General features: G+C 45.0%; 1 protein-coding gene across 1 annotated transcript in view; it reads right to left on the bottom strand.

Moving 5' to 3' along the window:
- The window catches only part of TENM3 (teneurin transmembrane protein 3), a 571,505-nt gene that overhangs the window by 92,143 nt on the left and 459,411 nt on the right, over positions 1-19,951 (bottom strand). The window contains exons 7-11 of the mRNA XM_081084077.1: positions 10,177-10,391; positions 4,013-4,220; positions 3,278-3,379; positions 2,908-3,102; positions 1,623-1,823 (exon numbers count right to left, since the gene is read on the bottom strand). Of these exons, the coding sequence (XP_080940203.1) occupies positions 1,623-1,823; positions 2,908-3,102; positions 3,278-3,379; positions 4,013-4,220; positions 10,177-10,391 (921 nt within the window). The remainder of the gene's footprint in view (positions 1-1,622; positions 1,824-2,907; positions 3,103-3,277; positions 3,380-4,012; positions 4,221-10,176; positions 10,392-19,951) is intronic.

Genomic DNA, 19,951 nt, shown 5'->3' with positions numbered 1-19,951 from the left:
CACAGGCAGAATTCAAGGAACCCCCACACCATCCTGCGAAGACTGTCTCATGATGAAGTCCATTTTACAGGCGCATAAACTGACGCCTACAGTCACTGCCTGAGGTTACAGAGCCAAGCAGGAGGGCCTGGATCTGAACCCCGGCCCTGATTTCAGAGGCCAGGCTCTTATGGACTTTGTAATATTTTTCCTGAGTCAAAAAAATATGCTTCCCCATCCCTACACTCACAACAACCTTTAAAAAAAGGAAGACACATTAGTAAAAGTCTCTCTGAGAACTCTCAGTGGGCACCAAGGCACCATTCCTCTGGGTGTTGACTGAATTTCGCACATCTTTCCACGTGAAACTCAATGAGCTCGAACGCACTCGTTTCTATGCGTTTCCTGTGTGTTCCTCTTAGTTCCGCAATTCACACGGTCATTTTCTAGACCAGAACAGCCTCCTTCCGAACGGTGGGACTCATGAGCGGCCATGAAATTAAGTCATGGGTTGCAATCAGAGTTTAAAAAGCAGAATATGCTTGTAAAAAAGTATCAGTGTGTGTACGCTGTTGGAAAGCTTTTCCTTCAGGGATGTGAGCATATGCACGAATATGTACATGAGGTCACAGTAAACAGGTAGCTAAGACTGTAGGTCACTCAGGTCAAACATCTGAAAGTCCCCCCGCCAGAGGGCAGGACTGATTTATTACCCATTTGTCCCTGTCGGCCCAGCACAGTGCCAGGCACACAGCGGGCGCTCACCAAGAACCTGACTGATTGGATGAAATGACTGCCTGCCATTTCTGTTATAACCAGATTTACAGGCAGACCTCATTGTATTGCGCTTCACGGATGCTGCATTTTTTTACACACTGAAGGCAGGATCTTCCGCCACCAAAGATTATAACCTGTTTTATTGTGATATTTGCATTATGGCAGTGGTCTGGAGCTGAACCCACAATAGCTCCGAGATACGCCAGTGTTATAATTAAATACTCAGTGTTGAGCCATTCTGTACATCAAAACACCTACAGGTGTATACCCTTTACTGTGACCATGTTTAGCCTTAGGTTGTCAAATAATTTTTAAGGGCGGATTCTTCATTATGAGATCATGTGCTTAGATCCCCACGCTGTACACAGGCCTTGAGAGTGCTTTCCAGAAGCGAAGATTATTCTTTACGATGTTGCTACAGAAGAAATTTTAATGACAAACTACTAAGCCTGTTTCTTTCCTTTTTATAAGACAACAACTTTCATTATGTTTAATATTTATTTCTATGAACAATCACTTTAATAAAAATCTATATTAAATTCAATAAGTGCGTTTTAAAAATTACTGTATCTCAGCCCAGCCAGTATGGCTCAGTGGTTGAGCGTCGACCTATAAACCAGGAGGTCACGGTTTGATTCCTGGTCAGGGCAAATGCCCGGGTTGCTGGCTTAATCCTCAGTAGGGGGTGTGCAGGAGGCAGCCGATCAACCATTCTTTCTCATCATTGATGTCTCTCTCTCTCTCTCTTTCTCTTTCTCTCCCTTTCTCTCGGAAGTTGATAAAAGTATATTTTAAAAAACTACAGCATCTGAAGCTTTGGCTAAGCCATCATAAGCCCGCCATTGTGCTGCATTTAGGGACCTCACCATTTGAGCAGTCTGGGCCGGTCCAGTTAGGATCACAGGTGCAGGAGCCGCTTTCCTGAAGGTACGTCCCGTGCCCGGAGCACTGGTCCGGACACATGGTCTTCAGGATCTCACAGTTGCTTCCGCCCCAGCCTGGGTTGCAGTGGCACTCGCCATGGATGCACACACCGTGGTTCGAACAGCCAGGGTCGAGACAGTCAGCTGGTGTCAAGAGCAGAGGACAATTCGGTGACCGATCCAGAAGGCATCATACATAGGGCGTGCAACATAAAGAATGAAATCCCAACCTAATTTAGATAAACATTTTGGACCCTCTAACATATGCCTGCCATTTTCCAGAACTCGTTGCTGAAAACGCAAAGCGTCATCCCATAAAGCATGGAGAGGCACACCCCTCAGGGAAGCGAGCCTCTCGAGGACCTGTAGTTTTCATGAATCGCTCACACCTGCTCTGGGACTTCGGCCCACTGCTCGCTGTCCTGCCTCCTCGGGGAGTCACACGCATTGGCTTCTCGGTAACAACCCTGGGCTGGCTGACCTGACCCACGGCCATCGAGTGCTGGCTGCTGTATGGCCCCTCGGACCGTTTGAGTGGCACACTCTCTCTCTTCATCCACTTTAATGTGCTTTAGATGACGACTTTTAATTTAGCAATTGGACTCCATAGAACTTTACACTTGTAGGGTCAATGGCCTGAAAATTTAATTCCGGGGACTTAATTGTATTACTCTGTGTGTGTGGATCTATAAAATCAATGTGACTGAGGACCAGAAATGGTGTTTTTCTGCTTTTTGAAAAAACACTTCGACTGCACTTCTCAGTGGAGCATCCGACTCTCGCCATTACACACAGTGTGGGACAACCCACGACCCCGTCCTTTCGTTCACTCGTTATTCGGTTCCACAGTCACTTTGTTCACTAGCTATATCTTTCTAGAGATGCCACATGCCCCATGTAAACACTGGCATCAATGTGAAAATCTGTAAAAAACCCCACTCATACAACAGGCTGCTCTTGGCTCCTAGGCACAAATGTTTGCTTGCTTTCTCAGCGTTACAAGAAAAAGTTATTCACACGATTGAGAAAGAGCTAAGGGGCCCTCTGGTATTTGTTCTATCAGCTCACACGCTGAAAAAAAAACAGCGCCTCCCCAAGTATGGAAATCAAACGGACTTTCATAAGGAGGCAAACGGAAGGATTTGTCGGCCACCGTGAAGGTCACGCGTTTCATCTGTTTCTTTTCAGGAGGGTGACCATGGACGCCGGCACGCACAGACGTGTTTACCTTCCTCGCAGTTCTCGCCTTTGTACCCCGAGTTGCAGGCACAGGAGCCCATGATGCAGATGCCGCGGCCCCCGCACTGCGGGTCGATGCACTGCGTGGTGGGCACGTCGCACTCGGTGCCCTTCCAGCCGCTGAAGCACAGGCAGCGGCCCTTGGAGTACTGCCCGTTGCCGCTGCACAGCACGGGGCAGGCTGCTGGGGGACAGGACACGACATGTCAATGGTGCACGGGCCGGCGGGCCTGCAGCGAGAGGCAGCGGGGCCGGGACAGGGGTGCCAGCTCCCCCCCCCCCGCGCCCCCACCCCCCCCCCCCCCGGCTCGGTGGCTTTAGGGACACAGGCTTAAGGAAAAACAACGGGACTTGCATACCTCTCGAACAATCCGGACCCAGAAATCCCGGGAAACAATGGCAAGTGCCAGACACACACTCTCCGTTTCCATGGCAATTTCGGGGGCATTCCACCACGGACTCTGAGGGAGAGAGAAAGGAGGCGTGCTTGTTGGGTCGCCTGCCCCTGGCCCAAGGTGAGCAGCGGCTCTTCGGTAATTTTAGCTGCACGTAACCAAAACAGGCTGCGTGAGCCAGAGTTTTTATTTCCTGACTCTACAAAAAAATACACTTTTATTGATTTCAGAGAAGACAGGAGGGGGAGCGAGAGAGAAACATCAATGAGGAGAGAGAATCATTGACTGGCTGCCTCCTGCACGACCCCCACTGGGGATCAAGCCCGAAATCTGAGCATGTGGCCCGACCAGGAATCAAACGGTGACCTCCTGGTTCACAGGTCGACGGTCAACCACTGAGCCACACCAGCTGGGCAGATCCTTGAGTTTTTAAATAGCGAGGCAAGGGCTGCCACTCACTGGCAGAGTTCTCAGGGGTTAACCTGATGCCCAGGCCGCCTCCAGAGGCATCCAAACAATCCCTCCTCCTGGTGCCAAACGGTCTGTCACATACTCAGAAAGGGACAGTTCAAACATGTTTCTCACATCTAACCGCCGGCTTCCGCAGCCCAGGAACCACTCCGTGTCGGCAACGCCAACCGCATTTCTACCCAGCGCGGGGCTTGGCTGCGGCCTGGGAAGGGTGCCCAAGGCCCTCACCTATGACGATGGTGTTAAAGGACACCTGCTCCGCGTTCTTCCCGTCGTTGTAGAAAGCCAGGTGCCAGATGCCAGAATCCAGGTACTGGATGAAGCCGGCCTCGTGGAGGCTCACGGACCGCGCCCGCCGCCCGGCTCGCTCTGATTCCAGAAGGTTCCGCTCTCTCGCGATCAACCTGCTGCCATCCAGGAGCTCGACAAAGTCGTACTGAGGACGGGACAAGCAGAACGGTTCCGGGGTCAGAAACACTACGATCGTGGCTGCTTCTCTCCGCTTCAATCTGTTCTCCTTTGCTCTAATAAGCAGGGCATTAGAACAAAAGTCCGGGGGCAGGTGCTCCGTGCAGAGCTCCACAGAGACGGGAAAACTACCTACTATGTGCACGCGTTGCCTTTACACTGCAAAACACTTTAAAAAATATGTTTTTATGATTTTAGAGAGAGAGGGGAAGAGGGATAGAGGGATAGAAGCATCCATGAGAGAGAAGCAGCGGTCGGCTGCCTCCTGCACGCCCCCCACTGGGGATCGAGACAAAACCCTGGCATGTGCCCCGACTGGAAATCGAACCCCAGGACCTCTTGCTTCCTGGGTTGACACTCAACCGCCGAGTCACACCGGCCGGTGCATGCTTTTCCTGATGGGGCCCCAGGGCTCCCACATTTATGTGGTTCATCTGGCTGATACACACGTTGACACTGTAGGCAGTTTGGGGCTCGGAACACAAATCTACCACATGCCACACCCAACGGCCTCATTTCCCTTAGGCCACGCGACAACCTCAAGGGGTCCTAGCTCACACAGAGTGACAAGCACCCTGGAACACTTCCTCTGTAACCCCCCCCCCCCCCCGGGAAGGCGTGAATGTTACACCCCACAGAGGGAGAGGGAAGGAGAGGGAGACTTCAGGAGCGTGGGCAGGGTACATGTTGGGCACAAAGTGGCTGAGCTGGGCCGTGAACTCAAGGGCACCTTCTCAGAGCTTCGACTTGTTCTCCCCCACATGTCACCCATCTCAGTGACCCAACACAACCACCCAAGCATCACGGAGACACGCATGGGTGCTGACGGTGGTTATGGCTATGGTTTGATCAAAAACATGTAACAATATGCCTTTACATCTAAATAAAAAATTAAAAAAAAAAATTGCCCTGGCTGGTGTTTCTCAGTGGTTAGAGTGCACTGAAGGGTCACGGATTTGATTCCTGGTCAAGGGCATGTACCTGGGTTGCAGGTTCGATTCCCTGCCCTGGTTGGGGTGCATGTGGGAGGCAAACAATAGATGTCTCTCACATTGATGTTTCTCTCTCTCTCTCTCTCTCTCTCTCTCTCCCTTCTACTGTCTCTAAAAATCAATGAAAAACATATCCTCCGGTGAGGATTAACAAAATAAAAAGTAAAACAAAAATACACAATGAAGGGCTTCTGAAGGGACGGCCCAGCTATGCTATGATTATGTCACTCAGCATTACACTTAACTTCTGTGTTAGCAAGATTCATCATGGACATCGGGTAGCTGGGATTTAACTGGAGAACTTAATGATAAGGAGCAGTAGGGGGTGTGGGGGGTAACACTGTGTAACCCGAGACAATGCCGTGACTTTGGAAGGCCTCACAAGGACTTTCTAACATGGTTTTAATAAACTTGCTAGATAAGTGTCTTAAAAGCAGAGGGATTTTCTTAAAAGCAGAGGGATTGAGTTTCTAGAACCTCCTACCTACTTCCATTTTATTCCGGAGGCAGGTGCTTCTGTGTAAGTACACTCCAGGACTATCTATACCAGTCATTACGGCCACAGTGCTGTGCCTGTGAGCTATTAAAATTCCACTTTCAGATCTACTCCTTAAATGGAATTTCATCAGTGTTCTACTTTGAAAAAATGGTTATTACATGAATCCCTTAATGCAATCAAACAGGAATAAAATCAGTTGCTGCGATTCTGAGAGTCACAGTTAAACACTGTGCTGATCACAGACCCTCCTGTCACTATTGAACAGAATTTAGAATATCTAATTCAGTTTCTGACTCAGTAAAGATTTTACTTTAATACAAAAGCATCTTTCTGTGTAGTAAGGCTGTACAGTTTAACTGTGAGAAATATAAAAAAGCTATAACTTAATTAACATTAAAAATTTTTTGTGTGCATTTATATCTTAACAAAGATTAACACAAAGACTAGTGTGGCTATTTGACCTGCAAAAAATTCACCAGAATTGTATTCCAAAAATTCCAAAATTATCAGAGGGAAATTTGGCACTTTTCAAAGGTGCTTCTAGCTCAAGTAAGCCATTCATTCCTCCTCAGGTTGAAATATCTGATCAGCGTGGCACAGGCAGAAACAGCTATCTCGTCCTGGCCCCATTTCATAGAAACATCTTGTCCACTGACATTAAGCACAGTAGATAAAAAAACAGAAAGGGAGAAAATTCTGGGTTTTAACTCAAACCCTTACTGATAATGATCACCTTTATCACAGAAAATACCACTGTGGGTATCACACTATGAACAGCAGGGTGAGGCTGGAGTGCCAGGTGTGAGGGTGGTGGTGGTGGGAGTAGCTCACAGGTGTTGAGTATCTGCTCAGTTCCAGGCCCTTCCGTCGGCACAGTTCACGCATTTCAGGCGGTTATTCAACCACCCAAAGACAAATTCCCTACTCAGTGCTAAAATCATTTCTACAGAAAGTAAACACATTGTATAGAATGGAAATATTTAATAACCTTTGTTCTGAGGCCGCAAAGCAATCACTTATGGGCCACCTTGAGAGGCTGAGGTTTGTGTGTATACCTGTTCAGGACATGGAGACAAGGATTTTTTTTTTTGTGCAGGTGAGTCTTAAGATCTTATGCTACTCTTAGGACAAGATTCAGTTCCACCACTTCAGGGAGCGATTATGAAGACGGCGCTTATACCTGATAAAGGTATCTTGGTGGCTCATTGTTTGAACAGGCTGTCCACGGGCTTAACTCAATTCAGTTATTATAATGCAGAGAACTCAAAACCTCTGACTACTTGACTGTGTTCTCAAATCAGCCGCGGGTGGTGGCGGCCTGGTCTCGCTGCAGCTCTCTGGACTAGAGAAGAGGAAGCGATTTCAGGACCATCTGACCTGCTCCTTTCACGTCACAGGGAGATCCCAAGGCGCAGAGATGGTAAGTGACTTGTTCCAGGCCACAAGGTCAAAAGGTGGGTGGAGGTGTGTGCTTGGAACCCAGGTCTCCAGCACCCACTCCACACCAGCCTTCATGTAAACGCACCTAAACGAGACAGGGCACTACCAATTGAAGGGCATTAGATTGCCTCCTTGGGCTCCGGCCGCCAGGAGCGCGAACTGGACTTCAGGGAGAAGGAAGCCCATGGATTCCTCAGCAGCAATCACATGGACAGTCTCCTAAAGGACCACAAAGACCTTCAACACTCAAGCAACTCTCCTGAGTGGCCACTTTTCATTCCTTCAGGCTGATTTATTTCGTGTTCCCCAGAAACAGAGAAATGTTCAATTTGGGCTGCTTTATAGCATATTTCATGATTAAACACCGAAGTCAGAAATAGATGTTGGCTCTGCTGATCTCGAATAAACCAGAGAAAGGAACTCTAATAACAGTGGGGCTTCAGAAAGCGTGTAACCTACTTAAACCCATGCATGTGGTAGGAGAGAAAGTAGACATTTGCATATTGTGTTTAAATACCAGAAGGATGATGAGAAACCTGAAACTGCACCTTTTTCTTCTCTAGTCTTACAGGTACATGTCACTTGCAAAGAGTCCACCCTACATCTTTGAATAAACCTTTGAAAGGCATGACATGTAGAAAATCATTTTTAGAAATTATTTTTGGAATTTATAGGTTACATGCTCACTGTTGTGTTCTTGATGAACTTATAGGTATGTGTCTTGAGTTATAAAATACCTTGGTCATGTATGTGGTTCCAATGGTTAAAATGTTATTTTTTTTTCTATCTCGCTGAAATCTATAATAATAAAAGCGAATATGCTAATTAGACTATCCAGCCGAACAGCTGAACAATGGTCTAGACAACCTTCTGAATGAAGCCGGGACTATGAGGGCTGAGGCAGCCACTGAGGCTGCAAAGGCCGAGCTCCTTGAACGAATTTCATGCATCGGGCCTCTAGTATTGCTATACATTCAATCTATCTGTTACAAGTGAAGTTCAGAGGCCCCCTTCCATTTGAGAAAACCTGGTTATTACATCCTCGTTAGTGTCGCCTATAAGGGGAGTCAAATGTAGTTTAAAATTTAAAATTAAATACTAATATACAATAGGAAGTCTTTTATGTCTAAGGATCAAAGACATTTACTTTAATCATTTAGATTTGGAAAAATGTTAAATCAGAAAAATGAATACACCAAAGCATGATATTCAAAAATTTTACAACTATGTATTTATGTATGTATATGACATCTTCCCTGAGCCATAATGACATCAGAGAAAGTGTGTTCAAATATTGTTGGTCACCTTTTAAAAAATATGTAATTTTTAATAGTGTACGATCAACTTTTCTTTATAATTTCCTATTTTAAATTTCTGTTATAGAAAAAGCCTTTCTCACAAAGTTACATAATATAAAGAGTATATGAAAATCTTCCAGTCTTCATTTCATAAGTCCAATTAAACGCAGCATGAAATTCCATGGGTGAAAAACTATCAAGCATAACTTTAAGTTCATCCAACTGTCAATTTTCATTAACCATCTATTACATTTTGGGAATTCCTGTGTTTACTAACAGAACAGTTGATCTTGGGAAGAGTCTGAGCTCCTATTTATGGTACTTTAAATAATTTCTCTTAGACATAGTGGGCCCTCCTTTGAACCGCAGTTTCCCACTTACAGACCACTGATGCTGTTGTAATGACCGGGTTATTATTTAACAGCCAAGGAGGAAAAGGAAGACCAGACAGACACTTGCCCAGTAAGGTCTGAGTGACCTGGGAAAGTGCTCGTCTGTCAATCACCCCTGGGAACAGGTAATTGGCCAGGATGGGTGTGGCCAATGCAAGCTCTGGAACCCTGAATATTAAAACTCCCGAATTTCCCTCTCTTCTCCCTCTTGGGACTCCTGTGGCAGGGGAGCTCTCCCTTGTGCCCACGTGGCACACGGCCATGGGGGGCTCCACACCCGGACTAATGGGCTTTCCTCTGGCCCGAATGCTGAACCACACTGGCTGCAACATGGAACGGAAGCTCTGGCCCCTGGCCTGTGCCTGGCTCTGCTGGAACCCCAGCTGCACCCTTTCCAGGCCTGGCTTAAGGGACAGGGACTTTGGACACGAGAAATGCAACTCCACGCCAATACAATCTTCCACATCCCACCCTTCTGTGGGGGCTTGTTTCAATGGCACCCCGAGACCCTCCACCTTGCTCCCCCAAACGACCGGGTTGTTTCATTCTCCAGACCCAATATTAGATTATGATCAAGCCTGTGTAATTACTGATAGTGCCTATCTGTGACCATTATTGTGAAGGGATCTTCATGCAAGCAAACAGACTTCAAGGTTCTTTGAGTCTATGATATACGAATGTTTGAATGGTTTTGAGTATCACACTCAAACATGTGATCATCCTTGGTCATCTATGAAGCTTGTTTGCCTCTTTATTTCATTGTTCATCATGTGTCGATGAGAAATCATGGCTTGAGTTGATGAAATTCATATCATGGTATTTATGTTTATGTCCCAATAATTCCTTTACTAAGAGCAAATCTGGCATAAAGTAAAAAAAAAAAAGAAAAAAGTAATATATTTTCAATAGAATCAATACATGTTTGAAATAAAAATGTAATGCATCTATTACATGAAAGGAATAAGATCACCCCAAAGTACCATAGAATCTTTGTAAAACACTTGAAAAACCCCTGGTGTTTTACTAGGTGCTGAGCTGATGTTCAATATTCATTAAGTTGCTCACAAATTTTGGTACATTTTAATCAATCAATAACGGTTAAAGCAAGCCAGGGAGAAAATGGTGTTCTTCCTACTAATTCAAAAACCTCAAGACACGTGTACCCTACATCCGAAATTCTTCTCACCGTAAAGGATCAATACAAAAGTGGTCAAACAGTGAAACAGCTCAAGTGAAGAAACAGAATAACTTTAAAAATGCACACGGGCAGTTCCATCCTATTGACAACAAAGCCTACTTTTACCTGAGTATGGGAAGGTGGCAAGCCTTTTCGGCCATACACTCCAATCAATGCATCCTTCTGAAGAGAGATATTGAATTTCAGAAACTGTGGCTGATCAATAAAGAGCTGTGACCTCCAGAAGACACCGGGAGGCACCTCTTGAATCGCTCTTCGGCCGATATCAAGTTCTCCGGAATCTATGGTGTTATTTTCTTGCGTGAATCCGCCCAATTTTCCTGAATGGAAGAGATCCAGCAAAGGACAAAAAATTAAAGCGGCAACAGAACACAAACAGCCTGCCTTCCAAAAAGTTCTCTGCGCGCGACGCTCCCACAGTTCATCGTCCTCGCATAATGAAATACTCTCATATAACGTTCACTTTAAAAGCTTTCTGGTTAGATGCTGTGAGTTCAACCAACACATTCCTGAAGGTACTTAAGACAAAATCCTCTGACTTCCCCCAAGGTATGCCTATTACGGAAACTGTTTCCACACCTACAGTGTTTCTTGATCACTTCAAACATAATTATCTTGCAAATGATATGTCTTGCTATTTCTTGGGAGAGATTAAGCCTGGTAGTGATCAGTCATTCTAAACATACTGAAGTGTAAATTAAGGCGGAATGGATTATGGAGATTTTCAAATCAATCCTTAAGCAAACAACAGAACCAATCAATGGCACTGATTCAAGTAGTTCCCTCTCAACTATTTATTAGATTGAGTGAGAAATCAGATGCTGGAAGGCAAACAGACAAGGGGGGGTGGCGTGTGGGAAGACCATGGGGAGGGGAAGGGAAGGAGGTGTAGGTTTGAATTCTTAGAGTTTCTGATGTAAGCTGCTACAACTTTCCCTCTTTCTTTTGACCCTCACCTCAAATGCACGTTCAGCCTTAGCAGGTGCACTTGATTATCCCTCCCTGTGACCTTCAACCTGTAGGAACAAAGGCTCGGCTGTCGGAATCTCCCCTCCTCTGCAAGCCGGGTTTTCGGAGACAGATCCGAGTCCTCTTTTACATAAGTCCTCCCCTCCTCGCTGAGGTTCTTTCTCAGTTATTCTCAGGGGATTGCTGATAGAGGTGGTTTTGTGATTTTCCTTAAACGGAAATAAAACCACACCGTCTCTCATTCAGAAAGGGGCTGTGAAGGAACAGAATGAAACTGGGCAGATGATCCTCTGTTGATTCAGTCCTTTTACTTTTTATTTTTTAAAATAGGTTTTTATTGATTTTTAGAGAGAGGGAGGGAGAGGGATAGAGAGATGGAAACATCCATGAGAGAGAGGAACATTATTGATTGGCTGCTTCCTGCATGCCCCCCACTGGGAATGGAGCCCGCAACCCGGGCATGTGCCCTGACTGGGAATCAAACTGGTGGGTGACCTTTTGGTTCCTGGGTTGATGATCAACCACTGAGCAGCACCAGCTGGGCAATTCAGTCCTTTTAAAGTCACAAAATTGACTCACAATTAAGTTTATCTCTTGAAACATTAATCTGATGGTTATTTCCGATATTACATCATATTAGACAATACCTGTTACATAAGGGCCTCCAGAGAAATGGTTCATTCAACAGTTAGAGGCCTCAGTGTCAATCAGAGAGTTCTGAGCGATCTTAGTTTAATGGCGCCAGAAAGTCCTCTGACTGTTTGTGAAGAGTATTACTGTCACGCCGAGGTTCTGAGTGTCCACGAGGGACGCAGAACTGCAGGTGACAGGAGGGAATATAGTCCAAGAGTCTACGCAGCCTTCCAGGGCTCCTGCCAGTAAGCACCTGGTTGCCTGGTTGGGGAGACAACACCCACAAATAGATGACAATCTAAAGTAGCATATGATTAAGGGCCAGAGGAGGTGATAGCACCGTGGACTGGAGGCCGAGAGATGGCACAGATGAGTTAAGTCCTAGGTCACCTTTGAAGGTCATGTGGGACACGATTTCTGAATTACAGTGCGCATAAAGACTAGTCACATGGCACAGGTCAAGCTGCTACTGAAGACAGGGATCCGTGTGGCTACAACAGTTGGGAAAACCGGTTTTGGAGTCAGACAAACCTGGGTTTGAGTCCTTGCTCTCTCACTAACCAGCTGTGTGACCTGAAGGAAGATGCTAAACCTCGTCTGTAAAATGGGGACAGTGATGCAATCGCAGGACCACCGTGAGGATTATATTACACCGAGTGCTGGGCCCGCGGTAGTTCTGCAGGAGTGGGAGACCGAGATGGTTTGTCACGGGAGGAATGAGAAGTCAGGCTGGAAGGAGAAGGGCAGCAGCTTGTGAGGGCCTGGAAGGCCAGGTTACAGAACTGGGTCTTTATTCTTCATGCGAGTGACTTTTTTGTATGTTGTATTTTCATCTCTATCCATAGTGTTATTTTACCCTTTTTCCTGCAGGTAAAAATACAAATATATTTACTAGCATTATACTACTATGCCTATAATGTCATGTTTTAAAAAGAGATACTTCAAGTAGAATTAACATGAGTACATTGTATTTCAATGCCCCAAAAGCACTTGCTTGTTCCTGTGTTGTGTGTATGCGTGTGTGTGTGTGGGGGGGGTATGTGCGTGTGTATAATCACGAGAAACAGAATTCAGTATTACTAAGGAACATGCCGTGCGATCACCCATGAGCATGTTGAACTCTAGTTTATGGCCATGAGGATCACAACACATTCACATAGACAGATGCATGTGAAGTTCGAGGGAGAGGCTATTACTAGGAAATGTTGGGATGGTTTTCTGCCTGGACGACTGTGCCCTGGATCACCAGCTGCGAAGGAGAGCTGGAGTGAAAGGAGACTTGTTAAAGGTGTGACCAGGCTAAAGGGGAAAGGGAGTCACTGCTCTGAGGACACTGAAGGCAGCAGTTGGGGAGCCTGGGAGTGGAGAGCCAGTTAGGATGCAGCTGCTGATGGCCAGGTAGAGGCAGGGGGAAGGGTTGCCCAGGAAAGTTTAATAAAAATACATTATTTATACCGACACCTCCTCTCTCTTTCCCCTCGATGTCCATAATCCTGGCAGTGAACAACTCCTTAGCTATCAGGGTCTGTTTATCTTGAACTAACTTCGTAATATAAAATTCTCTAGGGAACAGGAGTAAAAATTGGGTTATAGGAATCGTAATTTTTCATGTATCAACTCAAAGATTATACATTATGCATCACTCACTAAAATTTTAAAGATTTCTCTTACAATAGTTATACATATCCATGCTAGCTCAATCAGGACATATAATTAATAAAAAGATAGAGAATATAATTCTACCACGCAGACCAGAGATGGCCGCTTCCTATCTAACCAGATAGCTTCCTCTGCTCATACAAAATATGAAATTTTGGATCCTGCTTTTCGCTGTACATGCTTCTGCACAGGCACCTGCACGTGTCATAAATCAGCCTCTACAGAAATGGTGGAGGAGGGAGAAGAGAAGTCAAAGTAACCTGTACCGAGAACCTACAACATCCCCAATGGTTTCGCCTCTATTATCTGTTTGAAATTTCAAAAAACGCTATGAGGTTGATGTTATTTTGAGCTGAGCAAATTAAGGCTCAGAGAAAAAAATTATGTGGCTCAAGTGTGTGGTAGAGTCAAGAATCATGTCAAGGTCTACCTGATGCCAGAACTATGTGTGTTCTATATAGTCGTAAGAATAATCCTCGCCTTTTATTACAACAAAAGTGTTATTTTAAACTACTAAGCTTTACATTTGTCTATTTCACATGAAATCAGACATATTCACCCATTAAACCAAACAGAAACATCTGCTTAACCTTAACTTTAGGACCGAGTTATAACTGTTTTTATTGTGAGGAAATGACCAGTGTTGTGAAATGAAAACAACCATGAATACCGTAACATCATATTCTTTGTGCTATAACTTGTAAGAGACTCCTAGTAAGTTCTGTCTTGTGGTTGACTTCCACATGAAAATATTTTTAAAATACTGGAGTATTAGTTCTTTTTCCCCACTAAGATCTGTTAGTACACAAATCATAATTACATATGGAAATGGTTCATATTTGAACACATTCAAGTTCATATATTTCTAAGGCTATTATCATACTTTACTGCTATTAACAAGTCTATTGTTATTATCTAAAGCCAATGTGATTGCATGTGCTCTGTGGGGTTGATAATGTCTGTTGCCGCCATACCGGTTTTTAGTGGCTTTGGTGGCATACCTGTGCTCTGAGAGCTGGTGAGCATGAACATGCAAGCCACAGAATTTCCACCCAAACCATCAAGCTTGGAAAACAGCAATCAAGTTCCAACTTGTAGAGTGTCAGGGTATTGCTTTGTGGGTTCCTCCAGCTACTGATTTGGAGAGGTTAAAATCTTTCTCACTGAAATATGCCTGCCCACTGTTGTGAATAAGTGTATCTCCTTATTCAACAAGTCCCACAGCTAATTTAACAGGTGGCCCTTTTTCATTTGTTAAGAAAAAAAAAAAAAGAACCAAGGTTGATTGCATGTGCTTGAGTAGGGCGGCAGTAGTTATAATGATTGGTTTTTTCCTCCAATGAGAACGCCTCACTAATCATAACACCGTAGAATCTCAGAGTTCAAGGGTCATGGAGGCCATTGGTCCAGGAGTCCTCAAACGAGTGGAGTCGCACGCTGACAGATGAAGCCTGCATGGCGACGTGCCGTGAGGAGAGCGGTAGACTGTTGTAAGGGCACTGCTTTCTAGAACTTCAACAACTCCCACATATGGACTTCCTTTGCACATAAAGACATGCCTCCTGCACACCCAGGACCTTCCGAGGCACCCTGGCGGGGAGCACGAAGCTCCCAGGGGCCAAAGACACGCTTTGAAGTGTTTTTGTTGACAAAGCCTCCTTTATTCAAGACACCATGAGTCCAAGGCGAGGGTTCGTGTCTTTCCTCACCTTACACGTATTTCTATCCAGGTCAGAGTGTGGAGTTAAGAAATGCCGTGCGAAGGCTGGTCATGGTTCTGAAATATGCTGATCAAGAGGAAGGGAATACACTTTTGTTCAGTGCCCGCATCACCCACCCCAGCTGGCGTCCAAGAATCATTTTCATCTCAGAAGGGCTGCATGACTGCAAAGAGAACATCAATAAAGCAGGCAGGTGCCAATTCCCTGCTTTCACTAAAACTGAAGAGGACATGGGGTGGAACTGACAGCTTGTAGACCGTGGCACACACTTTCTGGAAACAGATCACGATGTGATTTTTGAAATCTGAGTTCTAAGGATTTCACATAATCGAATGGCACAGTTCTAAAAACATCCTTCCCTTTCCACCTGCTCCTTTTGTCCCAAGACCTCTGATGTTTATAATAAAGGGAAGAGGAATAGAGTGGATGCTGCATCTTGCTTTGCTCTTGTAAATAAGTAATATTCATCCACGAATACATACACTATTTGAAAAAGTCCCCATATCTCATTCAGAGGGGGATTTCCCACTTTTGATGTTTAATGATCATCAAACTCTTTAACCTATTTAAGTAATACTTAGGTTGATTTCCATTGTGTGTGCCACTAATAGTTACAAGCAAAATTCAATATAGAAGCAAACAGGTTTTGTACGACATGTAAGAGTATTATGGTCACAGGAAATCAAACTTAAATTTGTGTACATATTTTGTTTTAGGGACACAAGAACCAAATAGTTCGAAGTTTGGCGATCCATTCTAGCTTTTCCCATGAGATACAAATCTCATCTTTGAGTGCCTATCAAATTCCATTTGCTTCAAACTGTTCTGGTTTCTAGAATGAACGTGTTTTGAATTAAAGTCTTAGAATCAGTCTTTTCTACAGGGTGGGTGCAGACCTGACTTCTCATTCTAATCACTGATGGGGAGACAAATGGGCAACATTGCCCTTTCTCTGCTCAAATCCACTGTTCCGGCAGCTCAGGGGAGCAGGACACACCTGCTGCTGCCCCCAGTGCAAATGCCAGGGGACCTGGGCTCCGTGAAGGGCTTTGTCTTTTTAAATCATGCGCTGCGCTTTTCAAGTCATGGCCCTCGCCGATCGGGCCAAGTGCGGCCACTCCCGCTGGCGCTTCAAGTGCTCTTTACTGACTGTCAGCACGCCTGGCAGTGGGCGAGCCTCGGGCACAGTCTGATAAACCTGTAAACACTCGCACAGCCCCTTTCTCTGGAGCTCGTCAGGCCTCTCAGAGAAAGGCCGGGCACAGAAGTCTTTCTTCGTGTCCTGAATTCCAGAAACTCTGGTTTCCGAGGAAATAAAGGAGGCTGGGCCCAGAGCGCTCTCCCCGCGCACGGAGGTCACTCCCCCGCCCGCCCCAGAGCCCGGCCTGGGGGTGATCACAGGCGACACACGAAGGTTGTCTGTCCGTGTCACCGAGAGAAAAAGGAGGAAGGACGGAGGCAAACACATAGGGCAACTGGGTGCCCGGTGGTTATTCGAAACTCGAAGCCTGGAGGCTGGGAATCAGACCGACGAAAGCCTTCCCAGGAAGAGTGCGATGTGCCACGTCTGCAAACGCAAGAGGGCATCGTCTTGAAGGTTTTTCCCGCCGCGTCCCGTTGTGCCTGAATGTGGGAGCCAGGAGCAATCTTTCCACCTGCTGACTGTGATTTTCCCTTTCATCAGCAAGCACGTGTCACTACCGCCTCAATGTCTTAAAATACAGTGGTCAGGGTGTGAGAACATAAAGAGACCACGTACACAGAGCTACTGCCTTTCCTCTGCTTACTCATGTGACACCCAGTTTACAGGGAAACACATCAGTGAGGTGGGGTTTTTCAGACAAGGCCATAGAAAAGGTACTTGGGCTCGGCCAGTGTGGTTCAGTGGCTGAGCATTGATCTATGAGCCAAGAGGTCACGGAAAGTTAAAAAATACTAAATATTTTCCCATGTATAGCATGCATTTGCTGCCTGCCTATGATGTGAGGGAACAAGCGTAGAACGATTACAACGGAAAGGCAGGGAAGAAATCCAACTATAAAAGTCTAACTCAGTTGTTGAAGAGGGTAAGTTATAATATCTTAAGTCCTATGGAGGCACAGAAAATTAAGCCGGCAGGAAGCCAGGCTAGGCATTTACAATCCGCAGCCCACCCTACAATCCTATGATCTAACCTTGGATTCATTCACTGATTCTGAGATCTCTGCGTGATCGAGTCCTTCTTTAAACCACCACAGGCCAAACATGGACACAGCACATTACATCACGAGAGAAGTGAGATCAAACATAACTGCCTTGTAAATACAGCCTAATGGGTGAAATCAATATGGCACCTAATTAAATAACTAGTCTACCCTGCAAGTTCTATAAACAATATCGAATAAAACTTGACGCTCCTGCAGACCTTAGTCCCAGCGCTTTAGTTCACAGGCAATCTTCCACTCGCTCAACTCTAATTTGCTGAAATTGTCTAGTATTCGAGAAAATTGGTACACATTGAACAATAATGAAAATTTAAAAGCAATTTGAATTATTTTGTTTAAACAGTATAAATCACACACAGATATACACACATGCACATACATATAGATTTAGTGTTTCAATCTGTACTCATACAAGAGAATATAAATATGTGTGTGTGTGTGTATATATATATATTATATATATATATATATATATATATATATATATATATGAAGTCATTTGCCAAAGTTATTACTAACCAAAATTTATGGGTTTTCCTTTTGTCTTACACTATCCCACATTATCATATACTAAATGTTGGCATTTGTCTCATCGCTTTTTTTCATATCAAGTTAATGTTGAGATGTCCGGCCATGGCACCCTCTGCTTTTCCCTGCTGTGCATTTTCTAACACACTGTGATTGCCTGCTTGACATCTGTCTTGCCTAGAAATTCACTTGCTTTGGGAACAATTGTGACTGCCTTTTTTTCACTGCTCTATTCTCTGAACCTTGCTCTGTACATGGCACATAATATAGGGTGTCCCAAAATTCACGCAAGAAATAATTTTGATAGAAAACACAGGTTTATAATTAAAAATCGTATTTTTTTTTATTGATTCATAAAGTATACAGTATAGGGTTATGTATGGAATAGCACATCGGGTAAATGGCCTCTACGGCTTTGCTGGCACATAGGCGAAGCTGTGGTCTTCATTGTCCCTGCTCCTGGGCCATAATTGGTACTTGGTAATGCTTATCAAATTAAAGGGATTGAAATCAAAGCACAAGATATTAGAATCTGATTCAATAAACCAAGTAAAATTAGGTTTTTATTTTTTGTTGTTGTTATTGTTGTTAATGCTCACGCAAAATTCACATCTTGCGTGAATTTTGGGACACCCTATATATGCTCAGTAAATGAATGCAGAATGAACGAATATTATGCATTCAAAGCAAGATTAAAGATTAGCTTCCTTTCATAAAATCCAAATAAATAAAAACAAAAATAACGAATGACAGGGATTTCTATGATTGCTTCAGAGGATATTATTGATGCTGATTTAAGGATCTACCTTCTTAAGAATTTTGCTACAAAAGTACAAGTACATAATCATGACTTGTAGAAAAAAGAGTGAACTAATAATTACTGACAGGTATCAAATACTTGTCATGTTCCAATCACTGCCTGGCAGCCTGCATGCATTACCTGATCTGAATCTCAGCACCACCCCATGAAGAAGCAGGCTAGAGAAGGTCATTTGCTCAAAGCCAGTCCATGATGGCAGCGCTGCTTTTCTTACCCACTACACGGCATCGACACCTGCTTTGTGTCTGCTTTATAGAGGGCACATCATGTACTTCATGTCATGGGCCCCTTTATATACTATCGCTTGGTCATGCTATTTTCATTTACTCACTCAACACATTCTTGTTGCGCACCTATTACATGCCAGTAACTATGCTAAAATCATAGGACAGAGCAGGAAAAAGAAGGCATACATTAACTAGGAATATGAATCATCACCGGCATTTTCCAGGCACTTACTAGGTACTGCACACCATTTTAGGTATTTACGGTGAATCCGCAACACCACTCTAACTGATGAGAAAACAGGCACAAAGAGGCGACGGAACTTGTCCCCAGCAACAAGGGCATTAACGGTCAGAACAAGGACACGAAACCAGGTGGTCTGGTCTCTCTCTCGGCTGCACTGTTTCTGAATGATGGCACGGGGCATGCGCGGCCACTCGCGGAGAGCTCTGTAGTTCACCCAAAGGCATCAGGCCAGAATCTAGGCCACTGAAGGGGGTCAGGCAGGGCACTGGTATCTCAGATTTGTCTCTGAAGAATGGATGGGCGAGACTAAAGACATACATTCCAGATGGAAAGTGGCTCCTATGATCCAGGTGAGACCGTGGGATCCGGGAGATACTTTGGAGTTGGAATTGACAGGACTCGGTGACTGACTGAATGTGGGAGGTGAAGCTTCTGGCCTAGGTAACCAGGTGCATGGTGATGCCACTTGTTGACACAGAAAGCCCCGAAGAGAGGCCAATTGGAGTGTTTTCCAAAGATGGCCACCACATCGTCTACCCCCCATGCCTTTATAAAATGTGCCCTTGCCATTTCCCCAGTCAAGAAGGGAAGGTTTTCATAAAAACGTTTTTAGTGATTTCAGAGAGGAAGGGAGAGAGAGAGCAAGACAGAAAGAAACGTCAATGATGACAGAGAATCACTGATCAGCTGCCTCCTGCACAACACCCACTGGGGATGGAGCCCACAACCTGGGCATGTGTCCTGACTGGGAATCGAACCGAGACCTCTTGGTTCCTAGGTTGACACTCAACCACTGAGCCAGGCCTGCCGGGCTAATTCTCCTTTCTATGAACCTGGGCTGACCTCACTGAATTTTCTGACGGACAGGATGTGAT

The sequence above is a fragment of the Myotis nattereri genome (genome assembly GCF_964212035.1).
Source record: "Myotis nattereri genome assembly, chromosome: 2".
Lineage (NCBI taxonomy): Eukaryota > Metazoa > Chordata > Mammalia > Chiroptera > Vespertilionidae > Myotis > Myotis nattereri.
The sequence above is the reverse complement of the archived record's forward strand: the minus strand, read 5'-3'. Positions and strand labels throughout refer to the sequence as shown.